A 16,158-nucleotide genomic window follows, 5' to 3' on the forward strand; every position below is an offset into this window, starting at 1 on the left:
CAGTAATAACCAACGAGTAATCTAACAATTCCACAACTACTGTCTTATACACACAAGTTCAAAGGGATAAAGAATATGTACATAAAGATATGAATGAGTGATGGTACAGAACGGCATAGGCAAGATGCAGTAGATGGTATAGAGTACAGTATACACATATGAGATGAGTAATGTAGGGTATATAAACATAAAGTGGCATAGTTTAAAGTGGCTAGTGATACATGTATTACATAAAGATGGCAAGATGCAGTTGATGGTATAGAGTACAGTATATACATATGAGATGAGTAATGTAGGGTATGTAAACAAAGTGGCATAGTTTAAAGTGGCTAGTGATACATGTATTACATAAAGATGGCAAGATGCAGTAGATTACATATAATACAGTATATACCTATACATATGAGATGAGTAATGTAGGGTATGTAAACATTATATTAAGTGGCAGTGTTTAGCGGCTAGTGATACATTTTCTACATTCATTTCCATTATTAAAGTGGCTGGAGTTGAGTCAGTATGTTGGCAGCAGCCACTCAATGTTAGTGGCAGCTGTTTAACATTGAATGACACATTCAAGAGAAAAATGAAGATGGAAAGAACGGAAGATCCCAACTGCTGCTTTCTATCAACAAGTCAAATGATAATGCATCATGGGAAATGGGGAGAAGACCAACCAAAGGGCTTGGTGCTTAGGAGTCAGGGAGTCTTGACATATTACTTACCATTAATGCCAGGCACCACTGTCATGCAAAAGGAAAGAAAAGGAAACACACATTTCACATGGCTCCCACTGAAGGTTCATGCCAACTCAGACATTAAATAACTCAAAGGGGAGAGGATGTGAGTGTGTGAGGGCCTATTGGAACACTGCGTACTAACATAGCTAACTCTAATGGGGAGGCAGGTTAGGCAGTTAACTGTGTGAACTATTTCATTCAAATGGAGGGTGTGCTTTTTCTTTTTTTTTTTTACTGTTTCTTGTGGTACAATAAAACACTTATGGCAACTGTAGTGCTAATTTTTATTGCCGTGGACCTGCTGTCACAGGCGGGCACAGACTCACGGAGGGTGTGAGCAAAGGACGCTGGGTGTTGAGCGAGGAGGGCTGACTGACCGTGTTCGGCTGCAGCTTTGAGCGTGGCCTTTGAGTGAGTGGATCCGAAGGGGTTCCTGACGAAGCGCCGGCGCCGCCTCAAGTCGTCCTCCCAGTAGTCGAGGCGCCAGAACTCCCGAGGACGGCTGCAGGGGAACAGAGGTAGCACATGTGTTAGCAATTACAGAACAGCGTGGTGGTAGCCTATAGCCCCAGTCACAGTGCAGAGTAGCGAGGCCAGCAGCAGCATAAAGACGGCCTTGTTTTGCTATACTGGGTGTCTTCTTTTTCCCCCCAACACCACAACAAATAGAACACAGTAGATAGACTACCTAAAAACCCTGACCTTGAAAATAACAATATTTTCTCTCTCTCTCGTGAAACGAGCACTAAATACATTATGGTGGAATGAGCAGCTGACAGAGTGATCAGTTTCCCCCACACTCCGATGTGCTCCCATTCCAGGCTCATTTGGGACCCAGCAGGGCACCTCGGCTCTAGCCTCTCTACCCGGGTAGCAGCGAGTGCCCGGGCTGGTCCCAAAACGCCATTACAAAAACAGGGAAGCGGGAGAGGGGGATGGCATTACCAATATTAATCAATGTCCACAGGCCTCTGTCATTTTTCTTCCCAATTTGCACCTCCTTTACCCAGGCCTGGTCAGTAGTAAATCATTCAGACTAAAGTTATGTCCCAAATAGCACCCTATTCCCTATGGGCCCTGATCAAAAGTAGTGCACTAAATAGGGAATAGGGTGCCATTTTGGACACATACCCAATCTCAGGGACTTGGAAAGTGTTAACTTTTAATGAAGAGTCACAACCACCACACATCATTGTGTTGTGTACATACAGGCAATAAAATATTAAAATTCAAAAATGGATTTAATTTAAATTATATTTTAAAATATTAATTACTTTTCTTTAGGCACATCACACACAGCATAAGGAGGAAATACATTTCTTCCCAACATTAGTGAGGTGTTATTTCCCACCCACCCCTATTGAAAAAAGCTTGCCTAATCTAAATAACTAATTTACTGCTCGAGAAGAAATAGCTGGTAATTTGTCAAACTAAATTACGCCAAATGTGTTCCATATTGCGCGTATTATGAGGGAATGTTTTGGGCATTTAGAAATGAGAACACAAGGGAAGAACACAACATAATCTCTCTAACTCAGCAGGCCAGACACTTCCCTTCTTCACCTATGAGCTGGGTTCACACATTCAATTTACTATTAAAGCACTGAGAAAAACAAGTGGTCTAAGACATGTGCAAGTGTGTATTTGGGTTATTGTTAAGGTTGCATTAGGGTTGGTGTATGGCCTCAGCCTCTAAACAGATCCCAGTGTACTGATTTATAGAAGCATGGTGAGATAGAAATCTGGAAACTCAAGGTGCTGCGTCAGAAGGTGCTGCGTCAGAAGGTGCTGCGTCAGAAGGTGCTGCCTCAGAAGGGTGAAGAAGTATTCGTGCGCAACAATTTTGAGTCCCATGGGTCTGAATACTTATGTAAATAAGCTATTTGTTTTTTTTAGTATGCCTAAAAACCTGTTTTTGCTTTGCCATTATGGGTATTGTGTGTAGATTGACGAGGGGGAAAAAAACTATTTAATCAATTTTAGAATAAGGCTGTAACGTGTGGAAAAAGTCAAGGGGTCTGAATAGTTTCTGAATGCGCTGTAAGTCAGTACGTCCGCGGTGCTACGGGAGAAGTGTTCAGGTGTAACAGGACCTATTCCACCTGTCTATATAAATCAGGACCATGGCACCAGGAGCAGCATCTAGACAGACAGCTATTTTATGTCCTGATATTTCACTGGCTGTCTGCATATACAGTATGTTAAACCAACAACGTACAATATCAAAATGAAGGGGGTCGCAGAGTAAAAAATAAAATAAAAAGTCTAAATAGCAAGAGAACGTCATCCACATGAGAACGGTGAGGGGAAGAGGAAACGCTGTAGGGAAAGAGGAAACGGTGTAGGGCAAAGAGGAAACGGTGTAGGGCAAAGAGGAAACAGTGTAGGGCAAAGAGGAAACGGTGTAGAGCAAAGAGGAAACGCTGTAGGGCAAAGAGGAAACGCTGTAGGGCAAAGAGGAAACGCTGTAGGGCAAAGAGGAAACGCTGTAGGGCAAAGAGGAAACGCTGTAGGGAAAAGAGGAAACGCTGTAGGGAAAAGAGGAAACGCTGTAGGGAAAAGAGGAAACGCTGTAGGGAAAAGAGGAAACGCTGTAGGGAAAAGAGGAAACGCTGTAGGGAAAAGAGGAAACGCTGTAGGCTGTAGGGAAAAGAGGAAACGCTGTAGGGAAAAGAGGAAATGCTGTAGGAAAAAGAGGAAATGCTGTAGGAAAAAGAGGAAACTATAGCACAACACTGGAACATACAGTCAAACACATTTATAGCTTGAACACCAAATGAGTGTTGACATCAGACCTTGGCGAGGTGGAGTGACGTGTGTATCAGTGTCAGCAGAGGTACGAGGGAGAACCAGAACCCTCTCTCTCTGTGTGTGTGTGTGTGTGTGCACATGGTTATGCATTAGGGCTGGGAATTTCCAGGGACCTCACCAAACGACATTATCACGATACTTAGGTGCCAATCCGATATGTATTACAATTCTACATGGCAATTTGATTGCGATTTGATGTTCCAAACCTATTGCTCACAATATGTCTGTGGCAGAGAGACGAGAGAGAGAGAGCCATGACAACAGGAGTCTTGATCAGTCAGGAAAATAAAAGTGCTGAAAACATCTTGGCTCCCTATTTAAAAAGAAGATGGAGAACAAGCTGAGGGAAAAATCCTGGAGTTTTGGAGCAGGTACAGCCAACTAGCACATTGTGATACTGTCAAAACAATACCATACATCGTCAAAAATAATATCCCGATATGTAACTATCGATCCTCCCCCCCCCCATCACTATTACGCATGTGTGAGTGAGTGTACTTGTGTGTCTGTACGTCCATGTGTGTGTGTGCGTGCGTATTGGAGCTAGTTTGTTTGATCTGGTCTTAACCTGATGCTGTAGCTGCTCCAGTCAGGAGCCCGGGGCTCCCCACAAAGCTTCAGACCAACACCAATGATTACAAGGGGCCTCTAAAAGGGGAGGGGCTTTACACAAGAAAATAAATACAATTTCGAGCCAGGTGCTTTAAGTCGTTCTATGAAAGCCATTAATTACTCCATTTATCTGAAAGAATGAAAAATAAATCCTTCTCTTTCTATCTTCATATCCCTCTGTTGTTCCCTATCGCTCTCACTCTTTCAGCCTCTGGTCTTTTCTGGAGAGAAATAGAGGAAGAAACTGTCTTCAGCTCCCGTGTTTGTGTAAAGCCGAGGCAGTTTATAAGAGGCGCATGGGGGAATAGCAGACAGCACAACTATTAAATATTTTACAGGCAAACATTCTAAAGCACATAAGCAAAGAGAAGATGTCAAGGATCTCTCATTAAAAATGTATTTCGCTACTAAGGAGCTTGAAGAAGTGATGAGGAAACGGTGGAAGAGAAGAAGGGAAGGAGGAGGGATGGAGTAGTAGGTGGAGAGGACGTGTCTCTCTGGTGTTCAGAGGAAATGAAACAGAAACACAGGGCAAAAACTAAGAAGGTCCCACAATATAATAACGCTCCTGTTTGTTGAGGGCTTAGTGTGAACGTGGGTGTGAGGATACACACGAGCGGAAAAGAGGGAATGCATTTACATTTTAGTCATTTAGGAGATGCTCTTATCCAGAGCAACTTACAGGAGGAAATAGGGTTAAGTGCCTTGCTCAAGGGCACATCAACAGATATTTCCTCCGAGACGGCTCTGGGATTCGAACCAGCCCCCTTTCGGTTACAGGCCCAACGCTCTTACCCGCTAGGCTACCTTCATGAATACATTTGAGACCACAAGTGTGTGTTATACCTGTGTGTGTGTGTGTGTGTTATGCCTGTGTGTGTGTTATGTCTGTGTGTGTTATACCTGTGTGTGTGTGTGTGTTATGCCTGTGTGTGTTATACCTGTGTGTGTGTGCATGTGTTATGCCTGTGCGTGTGTGTGCTAGGAGACATTGGAGTGTGTGTCTCTCCATCCAGCAGACAGAATGTGCAGGACCTGATTTCCCTCCTGTCACAAAGGGCCCAGGCCTTGTTGCTGTGTGATAGTCTCCCTATCCTAATTACCACTTCATCATCCTGCCTCACACAGCATTCATCTAGGAAAATGAATATCAAGCGAGTCTCTCTCTCTCACACACACACACACACACACACACACACACACACACACACACACACACTCTTACAAGGAGGTTTCCTCCACATCCATCAGTGGGAGGACGTGTTCGGTAGTGTGGAGTAATTAGTCGCAGTGTTATGGAACGATCTCCACCGCTGGCCGTGTCGTGAACGGCACCACAACCAGGTTCCTAATGAAGGGTCTTGGATGGGCGTCCGCCCGCCGTCCACCCCAGTACCTTGCCATCTCCGTCGCCAATCAATCCCCCACGGAGAACGCCGCTGTATCACGTTGGGAAAAACGATGTGACACGCGCCGTGCATGTGTACGCTGAGAGAGTTTCTACAAAGATGATAAATAATTCAGCGCTCGTCCATCGTGTGGCGGGCTGCGCTGGCAGAATAACAGCAGCACCCATTCTTCAAGATGACAACAATTAAAATGACTAAAGGCCGCAGCCTTTTACACAAACCACTTGTGTAATTAGTAATTAGTTTACTCATAAAGGCTTCGCTCATTAGAGCCTACTGGGGAACGTCTGTTGTCTTAGACGGAGTGTGTGTGTGTGTGTGTGTGTGTGTGTGTGTGTGTGCAGTGCCTTCAGTAGTAATACTCTCCTGAAATTTCACATTTTGTTGTGTTACATCCTGAATTCAAAATGGATGAAAAAACTATTTTAACCCATCTACACAGAATACCCCATACTGACAAAATGAAAACATGATTTTTGACATTGATATACAGAAATCTCTCATTTAAATTAGTATTCACACCTCAGTCATTGCATGTTAGAATAACCTTTGGCAGTGATTACAGTCGTGAGTCTAAGAGCTTTGCACCCCTGGATTGTGCAATATTTGCTCGTTATTATTTTGAAAACTCTTCAAGCTCTGTCAAGTTTGTTGTTGATCATTGCTAAACAACCATTTTCAAATCTTTCCATAAATTTTCAAGCCGATTTAAGTAAAAACTGTAACTAGGCCACTCCGGAAAGTTCAATGTAGTCTTGGTAAGCAACTCCAGTATATATTTGGCCTTGTGTTTTAGGTTATTGTCCTGCTGAAAGGCGAATTGTCTCCCAGTGTCTGTCGAAAAGCAGACTGAACCAGGTTTTCCTCTAGGAGTTTCCTGTGCTTAGCTCTATCTTGTTTATTTTTATCCTGAAAAACTTCTTCGTCCTTGTCGATGACAAGCATACCCAGTAACATGATGCAACCACACCCATGCTTGAAAGTATGAAGAGTGGTACTCAGTGATGTGGTTTGTTGGATTTGGCCCAAACATAACACTTTCTATTCAGGACATAAAGTACATTTCTTTGCCACATGTCTTGCAGTATTACTTTAGTGCCTTGTTGCAAACAGGAAGCATGTTTTGGAATATTTGTATACTGTACAGGCTTCCTTCTTTTCACTATGTCATTTAGCTTAGTATTGTGGAGTAACTACAATGTTGTGTTATCCTATCACAGCCAACTTGGTAACTGTCACATTTTGGCCTCACGGTGAAATCTCAAAGCGTTTTCTTTCCTCTCCTGCAACTGAGTTAGGAAGGACACCTGTATCTGTGTAGTGGCTGGGTGTATTGATACACCATCAAAAGGGTGATTAATAACTTCACCATGCTACAGGGGGATATTCAATGTTATTTTTTATTTCTATCCATCTACCAATAGGTGGCCTTCTTTGCAAGGCATTGGAAAACCTCCCTGGTCTTTGTGGTTGAATCTGTGTTTGAAATTCACTGCTCGACTGAGGGACCTTACAGATATTGTATGAGTGTGGTACAGAGATAATGTAGTCATTTTAAAATGATGTTAAACACTATATAACATGTGACATGTTAAATACATCTTTACTCCTGAACTTATTTAGCCATAACAACGGGGTTGAATAATTATTCAGTCGAGACATTTCAACTTCTCTCTTCTTTTTATTTTTAAGAATGAGGGAAAGTTGTCAAATATATATATTTTTTCAGGCTGTAACACAACAAAATGTGGAAAAAGTCAAGGGGTGTGAATGCTTTCTGAAGGCACTGTGTATGTGTGTGTATATATATATATATTACACACACACGTGTATGTACGTGTGTAACTATGTTTGTGTGTGTTAAGGAGCACTTAGCAGAGTGCTGGATCCCTCTAAATGCTGTTTAATGTAGACCACATTGACGACCGATGAGAAAGGGCCAATAAGACATTTATGTGAGGTAATAAAATATAATTGTTTTTTTTCCGTGTGGCAGTAAATGTAAGTTTACCAACATTAGAAGACGATCTCAGCCTCTCTCCTTTTGTGTGCGAGTGTCTGTGTTGCTTTCACTAATGAATAAACGGGTGCAATCGAAAAAAATATCACTATGTGCAATAAATTAAAACACCATAGCATTAACAGACTGTGGAAAGAGGTTTTACACAACCTTTATAAACAACTAAATTGTCTGTTTGCATCAAAACAAAACACGGTCCAATTGGACTTGGCATGGGGAGAGTGACATAATAAACAAATAGTTTAATTGTAGCCAAGTGTTCAGTGATCGGCAGCTCAGTGAGGGCTGGCTTGAAGTCCAGGATTAATGAATCGCTTAGTTGGACAGACAGACTGACTGGAGCTTTGGAAGGAGTGATGGGAGTGGAAGACGGACAGACGACTACGTTCTCTAACAGTAGCCTGTCCACTAGCCAGGACTTCCTGTGTATCGCCACAGAGGACAACACAGGGTAAACAGGGAGTAACCTACACACAGAGACATCTAGCTAAGAGACTGGGTATCTAAGTATGGCCTAGTACTGAACACAAGTGCATTGCTATGTCTGCCGGGTAAGTCGAAGAAAAGAGGCCTTGAACCATGGGAAATATGCCATTCCTGCTGTCCAATTTCTTATTCAGTATGCACTACCCTTGGACTGTTTCTACATGCATTTACTGTAGGCCTGTGTCTTATTTAAAAAACATCAAATAGGTATTTTATGGAGGCCCACCATAGGAAAAATACAACCGTTTATAATATCCACTTATGGTTTTAAATGTTTGTTACCATAGAAACCCAAGGTTCAATGCAGCCATTTTTATCTCAATACCAAGTCATTTCTGGGTAACAGTGAAGTACCTTACTGTGATTGTTTTAAATTAAAATGGTCAAAAATAGCTTCTTAGCAAAGAGTAATTTATCAGGAAGTTTGCTAGGACTCTCTATGAGTGGTCTGAGTGGGAAACTGAAAACCAGCTGTTATTGGCACAGAGAAATCGCGTTTTTGACTACAATGGGCCTTTAATAAATGATCCATTCATGAACTTGTATTATACTGAATAAGCATGCAGTTATTGACTTATGTTTATAAATGAGACAAAGAAATGACAGTTAATGACTAAAATGCCACTACTCACATATAATGAATACTATTTAAGCACTTAATCAATACACCATGGCATGCAATTACATTGATTTAAGTTTGGCATTCATGTGCACTAACAGTTTGTGATTAGTTGATTTATTCTTATTTCATCAAATAATGTACACTCAAAAACAGAGAAAATACATTGACACTATCTATGGAAGTACAGAGGACAAAGACATTAACCTCAATTAATTAATTTATGACAAATAAATAAATGGGAATTTAAGGCGTTGTGTATGAGAGCCAATATCGCTTATCTCCCCCTCTCAAACCTCAAACACTGGCAGTTAAAACATGGTAATAGATTCTCTCTGGAAGCCAAACTTTGATAGCACTCTTATTTCAACAGCCAAATTGTTCTTTTTCTGACAAGGACAAACGATAGTCATCCATCAAGATCCAATCAGACCCCGCCAAACAGGAGCAGGATGCGTCGCCCAAGCACTTCCCAAGCTCTTCCCAAGCTCTTAAATGCTATTTGCGTTGCCTTTGCAAAAACATTTTTTGGGGGGGACGGACGATATTAAAAACAGTGAAAAATCAAGGATTTCCAGGCTAGATAATTTGCACCCTCTGAAATGAACTTTGGTGAATTATGTGAGTGAGTGAGTGAGTGAGTGAGTGAGTGTGTATTAATATTACTGTGTGGGAAGGGGGATCACTTTTGGCTAGAGATTATGCAAATGGTCCTATATGACCTTTATCATTAGAAGCCGTACGTAGAGCAGCAACATGTATTTCATACATCACACACAGAGCACTTTGCTGAGGACAAACAGTCATTTATAACTTCAGACGGGACTCATTCGGGTACAGTCAGTGAGATTGCATATACGCAGAGGAGGTGGGATTTCTCACTTTGCTTTTTTTCCTTCTCATTAATGCAAAGGGGCCCCATTGGCAGCCCCTCAAATCGCTCAAACGTTGCCTCTATCGCCGATATCATTTCTTTTGATTTGCATAAACCATGAGTTTATAAGAATCTGAGAGGGGATAGGTTGAGGATTTGTCATACATATGACTGTGGCGCCAGAGAACCCCTTCCTCTTTGTCAAATGGTGTCAGCGGTGGGAGCTAGTCACAGCGCCAGCTCCAAATTAAAACGAGGGGTCAAACGCCTTGCTATGGAAATGGCCATGATTAAAGCTCGCCTTAAGCTGTAAGTGAGGTTCTACAGTACCCGTGCATTAATGCATGTCCTTCCTAGTCAAATGAGGTGTACTACACACACCATTTCAATAGCAGTGTATGTTAATTCAGCCTTCCTAATGTTGCTGTAATGTTGTTTATGTGTTTGACAAAGGTAGCTTCAGGGTCACAGAGGAGGCTATCGCCTCCATCTATACTCCTAAACGACTTTCATCGTGATGGGATTTCACTCGTTCTTTTTTGTTTATGACAAGATCAGACGATTTCATTTTGCTTATTTTGAATATTATTTTGAATTCCCTGCTACAGTTGATCTGATTGGATACGGGAATGGAAAGGTATTAGAAATAAAACAATGATGAATACGCCAAACAGTTTTGATCAAAACCTGGAATCCATATCAAAACAAAAATGTTACGCCAAACCATAACACGGATAAGTGTTTTTACAGATGCTACATATAAGTACTACGCCATTTGACCACATTAACACACCTGAGGAATTAACGGCGAGGAACTTCAAGCTGCAGGTCTTTCAGATCACATGACTAAGTTCACGGCACCTGACTACAATAAGCACGTTGATATCCTTCACACATCTACCACTCCTCCGTGTAATTACTACTCTAATTCCTTATGAGCACAGAACAAAAACTAAACAAGAGAAAGAGAGAGAAAGAAAGAGTAATATAATATTGCCTCTTCATAACATCACTGGGCTCGCTAAGATCAAAGCACTCCCATGGGGTGGCCATGCATGAGGCTGCAGACATAGCGCAACAACACACAAATGCTCAAAATGAAAAATGGAAATACGGTCCTAATTACCGATGGGCGCAGTATCGCGCGCTCCCCAATTAGCAGCAATTAAACTCAGTGTAAATTCTGCGACAAAGGGTCTGGAAATTACACCCTAATTATACTCTTCTTCCAGGGGAGGTGCGGAGATTTAGAGGAGAGGGCTGGGTGTAAAGAGAAGGGGGGAATATTAACCAAAATGTTGGTTTGTTAGGAAACCACCCTGTGTTGTTTACCTGTTGAAATACGTTTCAAAAGAAGTGTATTGTGCTATTTTACAGAGAGAACATATTCTTATGCCACCGACTAGAATATGTACAAATCTATCTACAATTCACAATAAATCTTCATTACCCACAACAATGTGTCCAAAGTCAAACAAACCATATTAAAACACCAATGTCACCTTCAAAAACACAACAAAAATGATATATGCGGTCACCAAACTGGTATAGTCTGTGTTTTTCGATAAAGCATCATATTTTCTTAGTTTTGACAACATGCACACATCTGTCACTGCTGGTAGGTAATGAAGACATCCATATCCACTGGAGCAGAATTGCATAATTCAGCCATTACCGGAGGTATCCTCATAATCAGATGACCTCTACCCTTCAGGGCTGAACTTGAATGTCCTGACAAATCTAAACGGGCACAGAATGGCTCTGAACACAACCACGACCACATAGAAGACTGCGCAAAGGCACAAGGTCGTCTGGGATTGGGGAAATGCTTGGGGGGGGGGTTCAGGGTCCTCGGGGTCTGTCAATCTTAAAGTTCCCATTTACAACATCAAGTCAAGACAGGATCATTTATAGCTCGACACAAAATTATCGAAAAGGACTGCTGGAGTGAAAGCACATTTTCTAACAAAAAAATGAACATTTCATTAAATTATTATTATTATTATTCTTATCAGTGGCGATTTTAGCATGTAAATCTTGGTGAGGCAACAAACAAAAAGTGGGATGCATGACAGCAAAGCCACTACACAATACTAAACAATACGTTAAATGCACATTAATGAGCAAGCTAGGACGGACATGGTCAATATAACTATTTGTTCAGCACTTTTGAAATGTACAGCAACAGAATTCAAAACATGGGCCGTTCTTACAGTGCACTGTACACCAAGTCAGAACCGTAGGATAAATAAAGGGGGCATATAAGCAGACAATGAAAGCTCATACAATATTCAATGATTACATTTATCTAAAACAGGCTATAGGCTACATGTGCTCCACCAAGTTAGAACAGTAGGTGAAATTAACAGGTGAAAATAGACCAAATTATTAGGGTGAGGCACATGGGCTACTAACAGCTTACTTTCCAACATACACTTTATTACAGTATAAATATCTCCCTGGCATATTACAACATTTATGCAGCAGCATATAATACATTTTTGGACTCACCTTGTTGTGCTGTGCTCACTTGATCAAGAAGGTGGCGGTCCTTCGTGGGAAAATTTTGTCATCAAACTGTCATCAAAGTCTCTGGATTTATGGTGCTTTCAAGAACACAGGGAACTCGGAGAAAACAAAACGTGACATCAGTGATCTTCGGGTCATAGCTCTAGAAAGAGGCCCGAGTTCCCGATTTACAATTCAGAGTTTTTCCAGAGTTCCCAGTTGTCTTGAAAATATTCAGAGTTAACAGTTGTTTTAAGTGCGGCACAAATTAAGCTTCATTGACAGCATGGCCAATGTTGAATGTTTATAATTTTAAACTAGGAAAAGAGACCCTTAATCTTAGACTTGGTACAACACAGCCACTCCACTGAATAGCAGGCTAATGTTTGCTTTGCAATGCTTGCAGTTAGCCACTGATTCCTTCCAAACCACTCATTGTTGAATTTGCGATTTCCAACGTGTTGTGTAATGTTAATGCCCAATGGCCGATGAGCACCGATACGTTTCATCTTTCATTTCTCTTCATGTGACAAGGATGAAAAAGGATTTGCCAGTAGATTGTCTACTTGATTCATGATGATGACTGCTAGCTAAGATTTTGAAAGTATGATGTTGACATGATCAGTCCAATCAAAGCTACCGTAGATATGTGATTTGACGTCATTTTATCTGTGGCCAATGACCTTGAGCCCTCTTTGATGGGCCCTTCAATGTAACTATGGCAGCACCCAATAGGCTTGAATTTGAGCAAAAAATGTGGGGCTCAAAACAGGGGTTGCCACTGGTTATTATAATATAATTCTCCAGTTAATCTATTTCCCAGGTTTTTGAGGCGGACATGGCTGGGTGACAGACACAAGACACAGTGATGTCCCCTACCCTCTCTGTATTCTAATCTAGCGTTGTCCCCTCCTCTCAATGTGTTAGTGTGATGCTGGGCTGTGCATCGTGCCCTCCTCTCAATGTGTTAGTGTGATGCTGGGATGTGACAGGCTCATCTAGCACGGCTGTCTGGTGTATTCATGAGGCCCTCCTCTCTCTCCATCACACAGCAATGCCCATTATACAGCACTTATGGTACAATGGCTGCGTGCATGCCGCCTAATCATGTCAAGTGCTGCACTTCATGGGCTTGGAGAAGAGAGAGAGCGCGCGAGAGAGAGAGCGTGAGAGAGAGAGAGAGAGAGCGCGAGAGAGAGAGCGCGAGAGAGAGAGCGCGAGAGAGAGAGAGCGCGAGAGAGAGAGAGCGCGAGAGAGAGAGAGCGCAGACAGAGAGAGAGAGAGAGAGCGAGAGAGAGAGAGAGAGAGAGAGAGAGAGAGAGGCAGACAGAGAGAGAGAGAGAGAGACAGAGAAAGAGCGAGAGAGAGCGAGAGAAAGAGCGAGAGAAAGAGCGAGCATGAGAGCGAGCGTGAGAGCGAGCACGAGAGAGAGCGCGAGAGAGAGCGCGAGAGAGAGCGCGAGAGAGAGAGAGCCAGGGAGAGAAAGCGAGAGAGAGCGAGAGCAAGCGAGAGAGAGAGAGAGCAAGCGAGAGCGAGAGAGCAAGCGAGAGAGAGCAAGGGAGAGCGAGAGAGCAAGGGAGAGCAAGGGAGAGCGAGAGAGAGCAAGGGAGAGTGAGAGAGAGCGAGAGAGAGAGCGAGAGAGAGAGCGAGAGAGAGAGCGAGAGAGAGCGAGAGCGAGAGAAGAGCGAGAGAGAGAGCGAGAGAGAGAGCGAGAGAGAGAGCGAGAGAGAGAGCGAGAGAGAGAGCGAGAGAGAGAGCGAGAGAGAGAGCGAGAGAGAGAGCGAGAGAGAGCGAGAGAGAGCGAGAGAGAGCAAGAGAGAGCAAGAGAGAGCAAGAGAGAGCAAGAGAGAGCACGAGTGAGGGGGGTTGAGGCTTGATGGTGCTGGGTGATCACCCTGTGGTTGCCAAGGTAGTGGATGGATACTTTGTCAGTGGACTGGGTTGATATGGTGGAAAACAACTACATGAATACTGCCGCTACCCACACATTTTTAAAGAGTGCCACTGCTGGCCTTAATGACTCCCTGATCAAAAATAAAGGTTAAACAAAGAAAAATGATGAAAGTAGGAGAAAAATGACTCCCTCACCATAATCAGCTCTCCTATAGGTGGCTCTGGTCTGGAGCGAGAGAAGGAGAGAGAGAGACGATCAAGTAAATCCAGAGAAAGAATAAAAGCTGAAGGTCCCTGAGTAAAGGATGGATCCTCTCCTCCATCTCCCTCCATTCTCTGCAACATCACACCAGTATTTCATGTGCCCTTTTCTGCTTTCGCTGCAGAACAAAGCTGCTGGATCCCAAAGATAAAAAGCAGATTTTTTGGTAAATGGTGAAAGTGTGGAAATAAATGACCAGCTGTGGCCTGAGTGTAATTACAGTGGCTGGGAGAGCAGCGATCTATCACGAGACCCAGGAGAGGGGGTGACACACACAGCGCCATGGGGTTAGTCAAAGGAGATAACTAACTAACTACTGGACCCTGAACAATCGATACTCCCCAGATATTGCATCCTGGGAGAAGGGAGAGGGGGAAAAGAATGTAAAAACTTCCCCAATGGCTTTTTATTGAGATATTGATCAGGGCCCTCTAATCAGGACCTTGCTGGGCCAAGGCCAGATACATTCTTAAGGGTATATGGAACGGATAAATCTGGAGAGTTTCTACACTACATAAAGGAGGCTGAGCTCTGAGGCGGGGTGAGAGGGAAAGGGGGGTGCGAGGGAGACGGGGATGGAGAGGGAGAGGAGGATGGAGGGGGAGAGGATGGAGAGGGAGAGGAGGATGGAGGCGGAGAGGAGGATGAAAGGGAGACGGGGATGAGAGGGAGGGGGGATGAGAGGGAGAGGGGGATGGAGAGGGAGAGGAGGATGGAGAGGGAGAGGAGGATGGAGAGGGAGAGGAGGATGGAGGGGAGAGGAGGATGAGAGGGGAGAGGGGATGAGAGGGAGACGGGGATGAGAGGGAGACGGGGATGAGAGGGAGACGGGATGAGAGGGAGACGGGGATGAGAGGGAGACGGGGATGAGAGGGAAAGGGGGATGAGAGGGAAAGGGGGATGAGAGGGAAAGGGGGGTGAGAGGGAGAGGGAGATGAGAGGGAGAGGGGAGGGAGAGGTAAGATCAGTGTACTTCAGGAGACACACCTGCAAAATAAACTGTTTTCTACACTAAACACTGAAGATTGAATTCACCCAAATCACTCCTAAATACCTGTCTCAGAACAGAACTAATAGCCACATTATCCTGTACTAAATCCCTTAAACCTTTGATCCCTAAAGAGTGAGAGCATCAGTTTCATTCCTCGATCCTGCGGTGAGGCTTGTTTAACCGTTAGCCGTCCATGGTAAGTAACATATGGACAGCATCAACCGTTAATACGTTCCACCATGACACGTTGTTACTATTTCTTACAAGCCCAGCCACTGTACTGTAAACACAGTTAGAAGCAAATGTTATCATTAGGGCATATTCTAATTCCTATCCATAACCCTTGACATCACGCCTGCACGGTAGGGCCGTGCAGAACAGATACGCATCATTTTATATAATGTATGGAATGTTGGCCTGTCAAACTTTAACATGCTCCTCTCTGGAGATTTGGAGAACGGGAGAACATCCCCCCTCCTACATGTCACCACATTAAAAAAAATAAAAATAATAATAATCCCAGAAACGTGGCGTGATGAACGAGGCCGAGGGTTTCACTTTAAATCCGTTTAAGGCTCGACGCTCCAGATTTCCCCTCCCGATAGCGACCGTCTCATTTACTAAAGATGAGCATCATTGACGTCTCGGCTTTCTTCTAAACCCTCGTTGTTTACAGTAAAAACTGTTTACGGCTTAAAACCGACTGCAGATGGATGTCCGGGGCAGCACCTTCGCTCAACTCTAACTTTCTCCAGGGGCTAATTGATTTTGGAGTAGGCCTCAGACAGAGCTAAGCCTAAAGAAAACAACGATCAATTCAGCTAGGAGAGAGAACGGAAGGCGGATGTTGTAGAGTAGCGCTGTTGTCCGACAGCTGTGCTAGCTCTGCACGGCATGCTGGGTCTGGGTCAGCACGCATGTTTGTATCACGGGCCC

General features: G+C 43.4%; 1 protein-coding gene across 4 annotated transcripts in view; it reads right to left on the reverse strand.

Annotated features, from left to right (window-relative positions):
• The window catches only part of LOC112237328 (lipopolysaccharide-responsive and beige-like anchor protein), a 338,807-nt gene that overhangs the window by 149,380 nt on the left and 173,269 nt on the right, over positions 1-16,158 (reverse strand). For 3 of the 4 annotated variants that reach the window (XM_042329672.1, XM_042329670.1, XM_042329674.1), the window contains exons 38-39: positions 1,115-1,239; positions 723-740 (exon numbers count right to left, since the gene is read on the reverse strand). In XM_042329672.1, the coding sequence (XP_042185606.1) occupies positions 723-740; positions 1,115-1,239 (143 nt within the window). The remainder of the gene's footprint in view (positions 1-722; positions 741-1,114; positions 1,240-16,158) is intronic. The other variant, XM_042329673.1, reaches the window with a different exon arrangement.

This window comes from Oncorhynchus tshawytscha, linkage group LG11, assembly GCF_018296145.1.
Source record: "Oncorhynchus tshawytscha isolate Ot180627B linkage group LG11, Otsh_v2.0, whole genome shotgun sequence".
Classification (NCBI taxonomy): domain Eukaryota; kingdom Metazoa; phylum Chordata; class Actinopteri; order Salmoniformes; family Salmonidae; genus Oncorhynchus; species Oncorhynchus tshawytscha.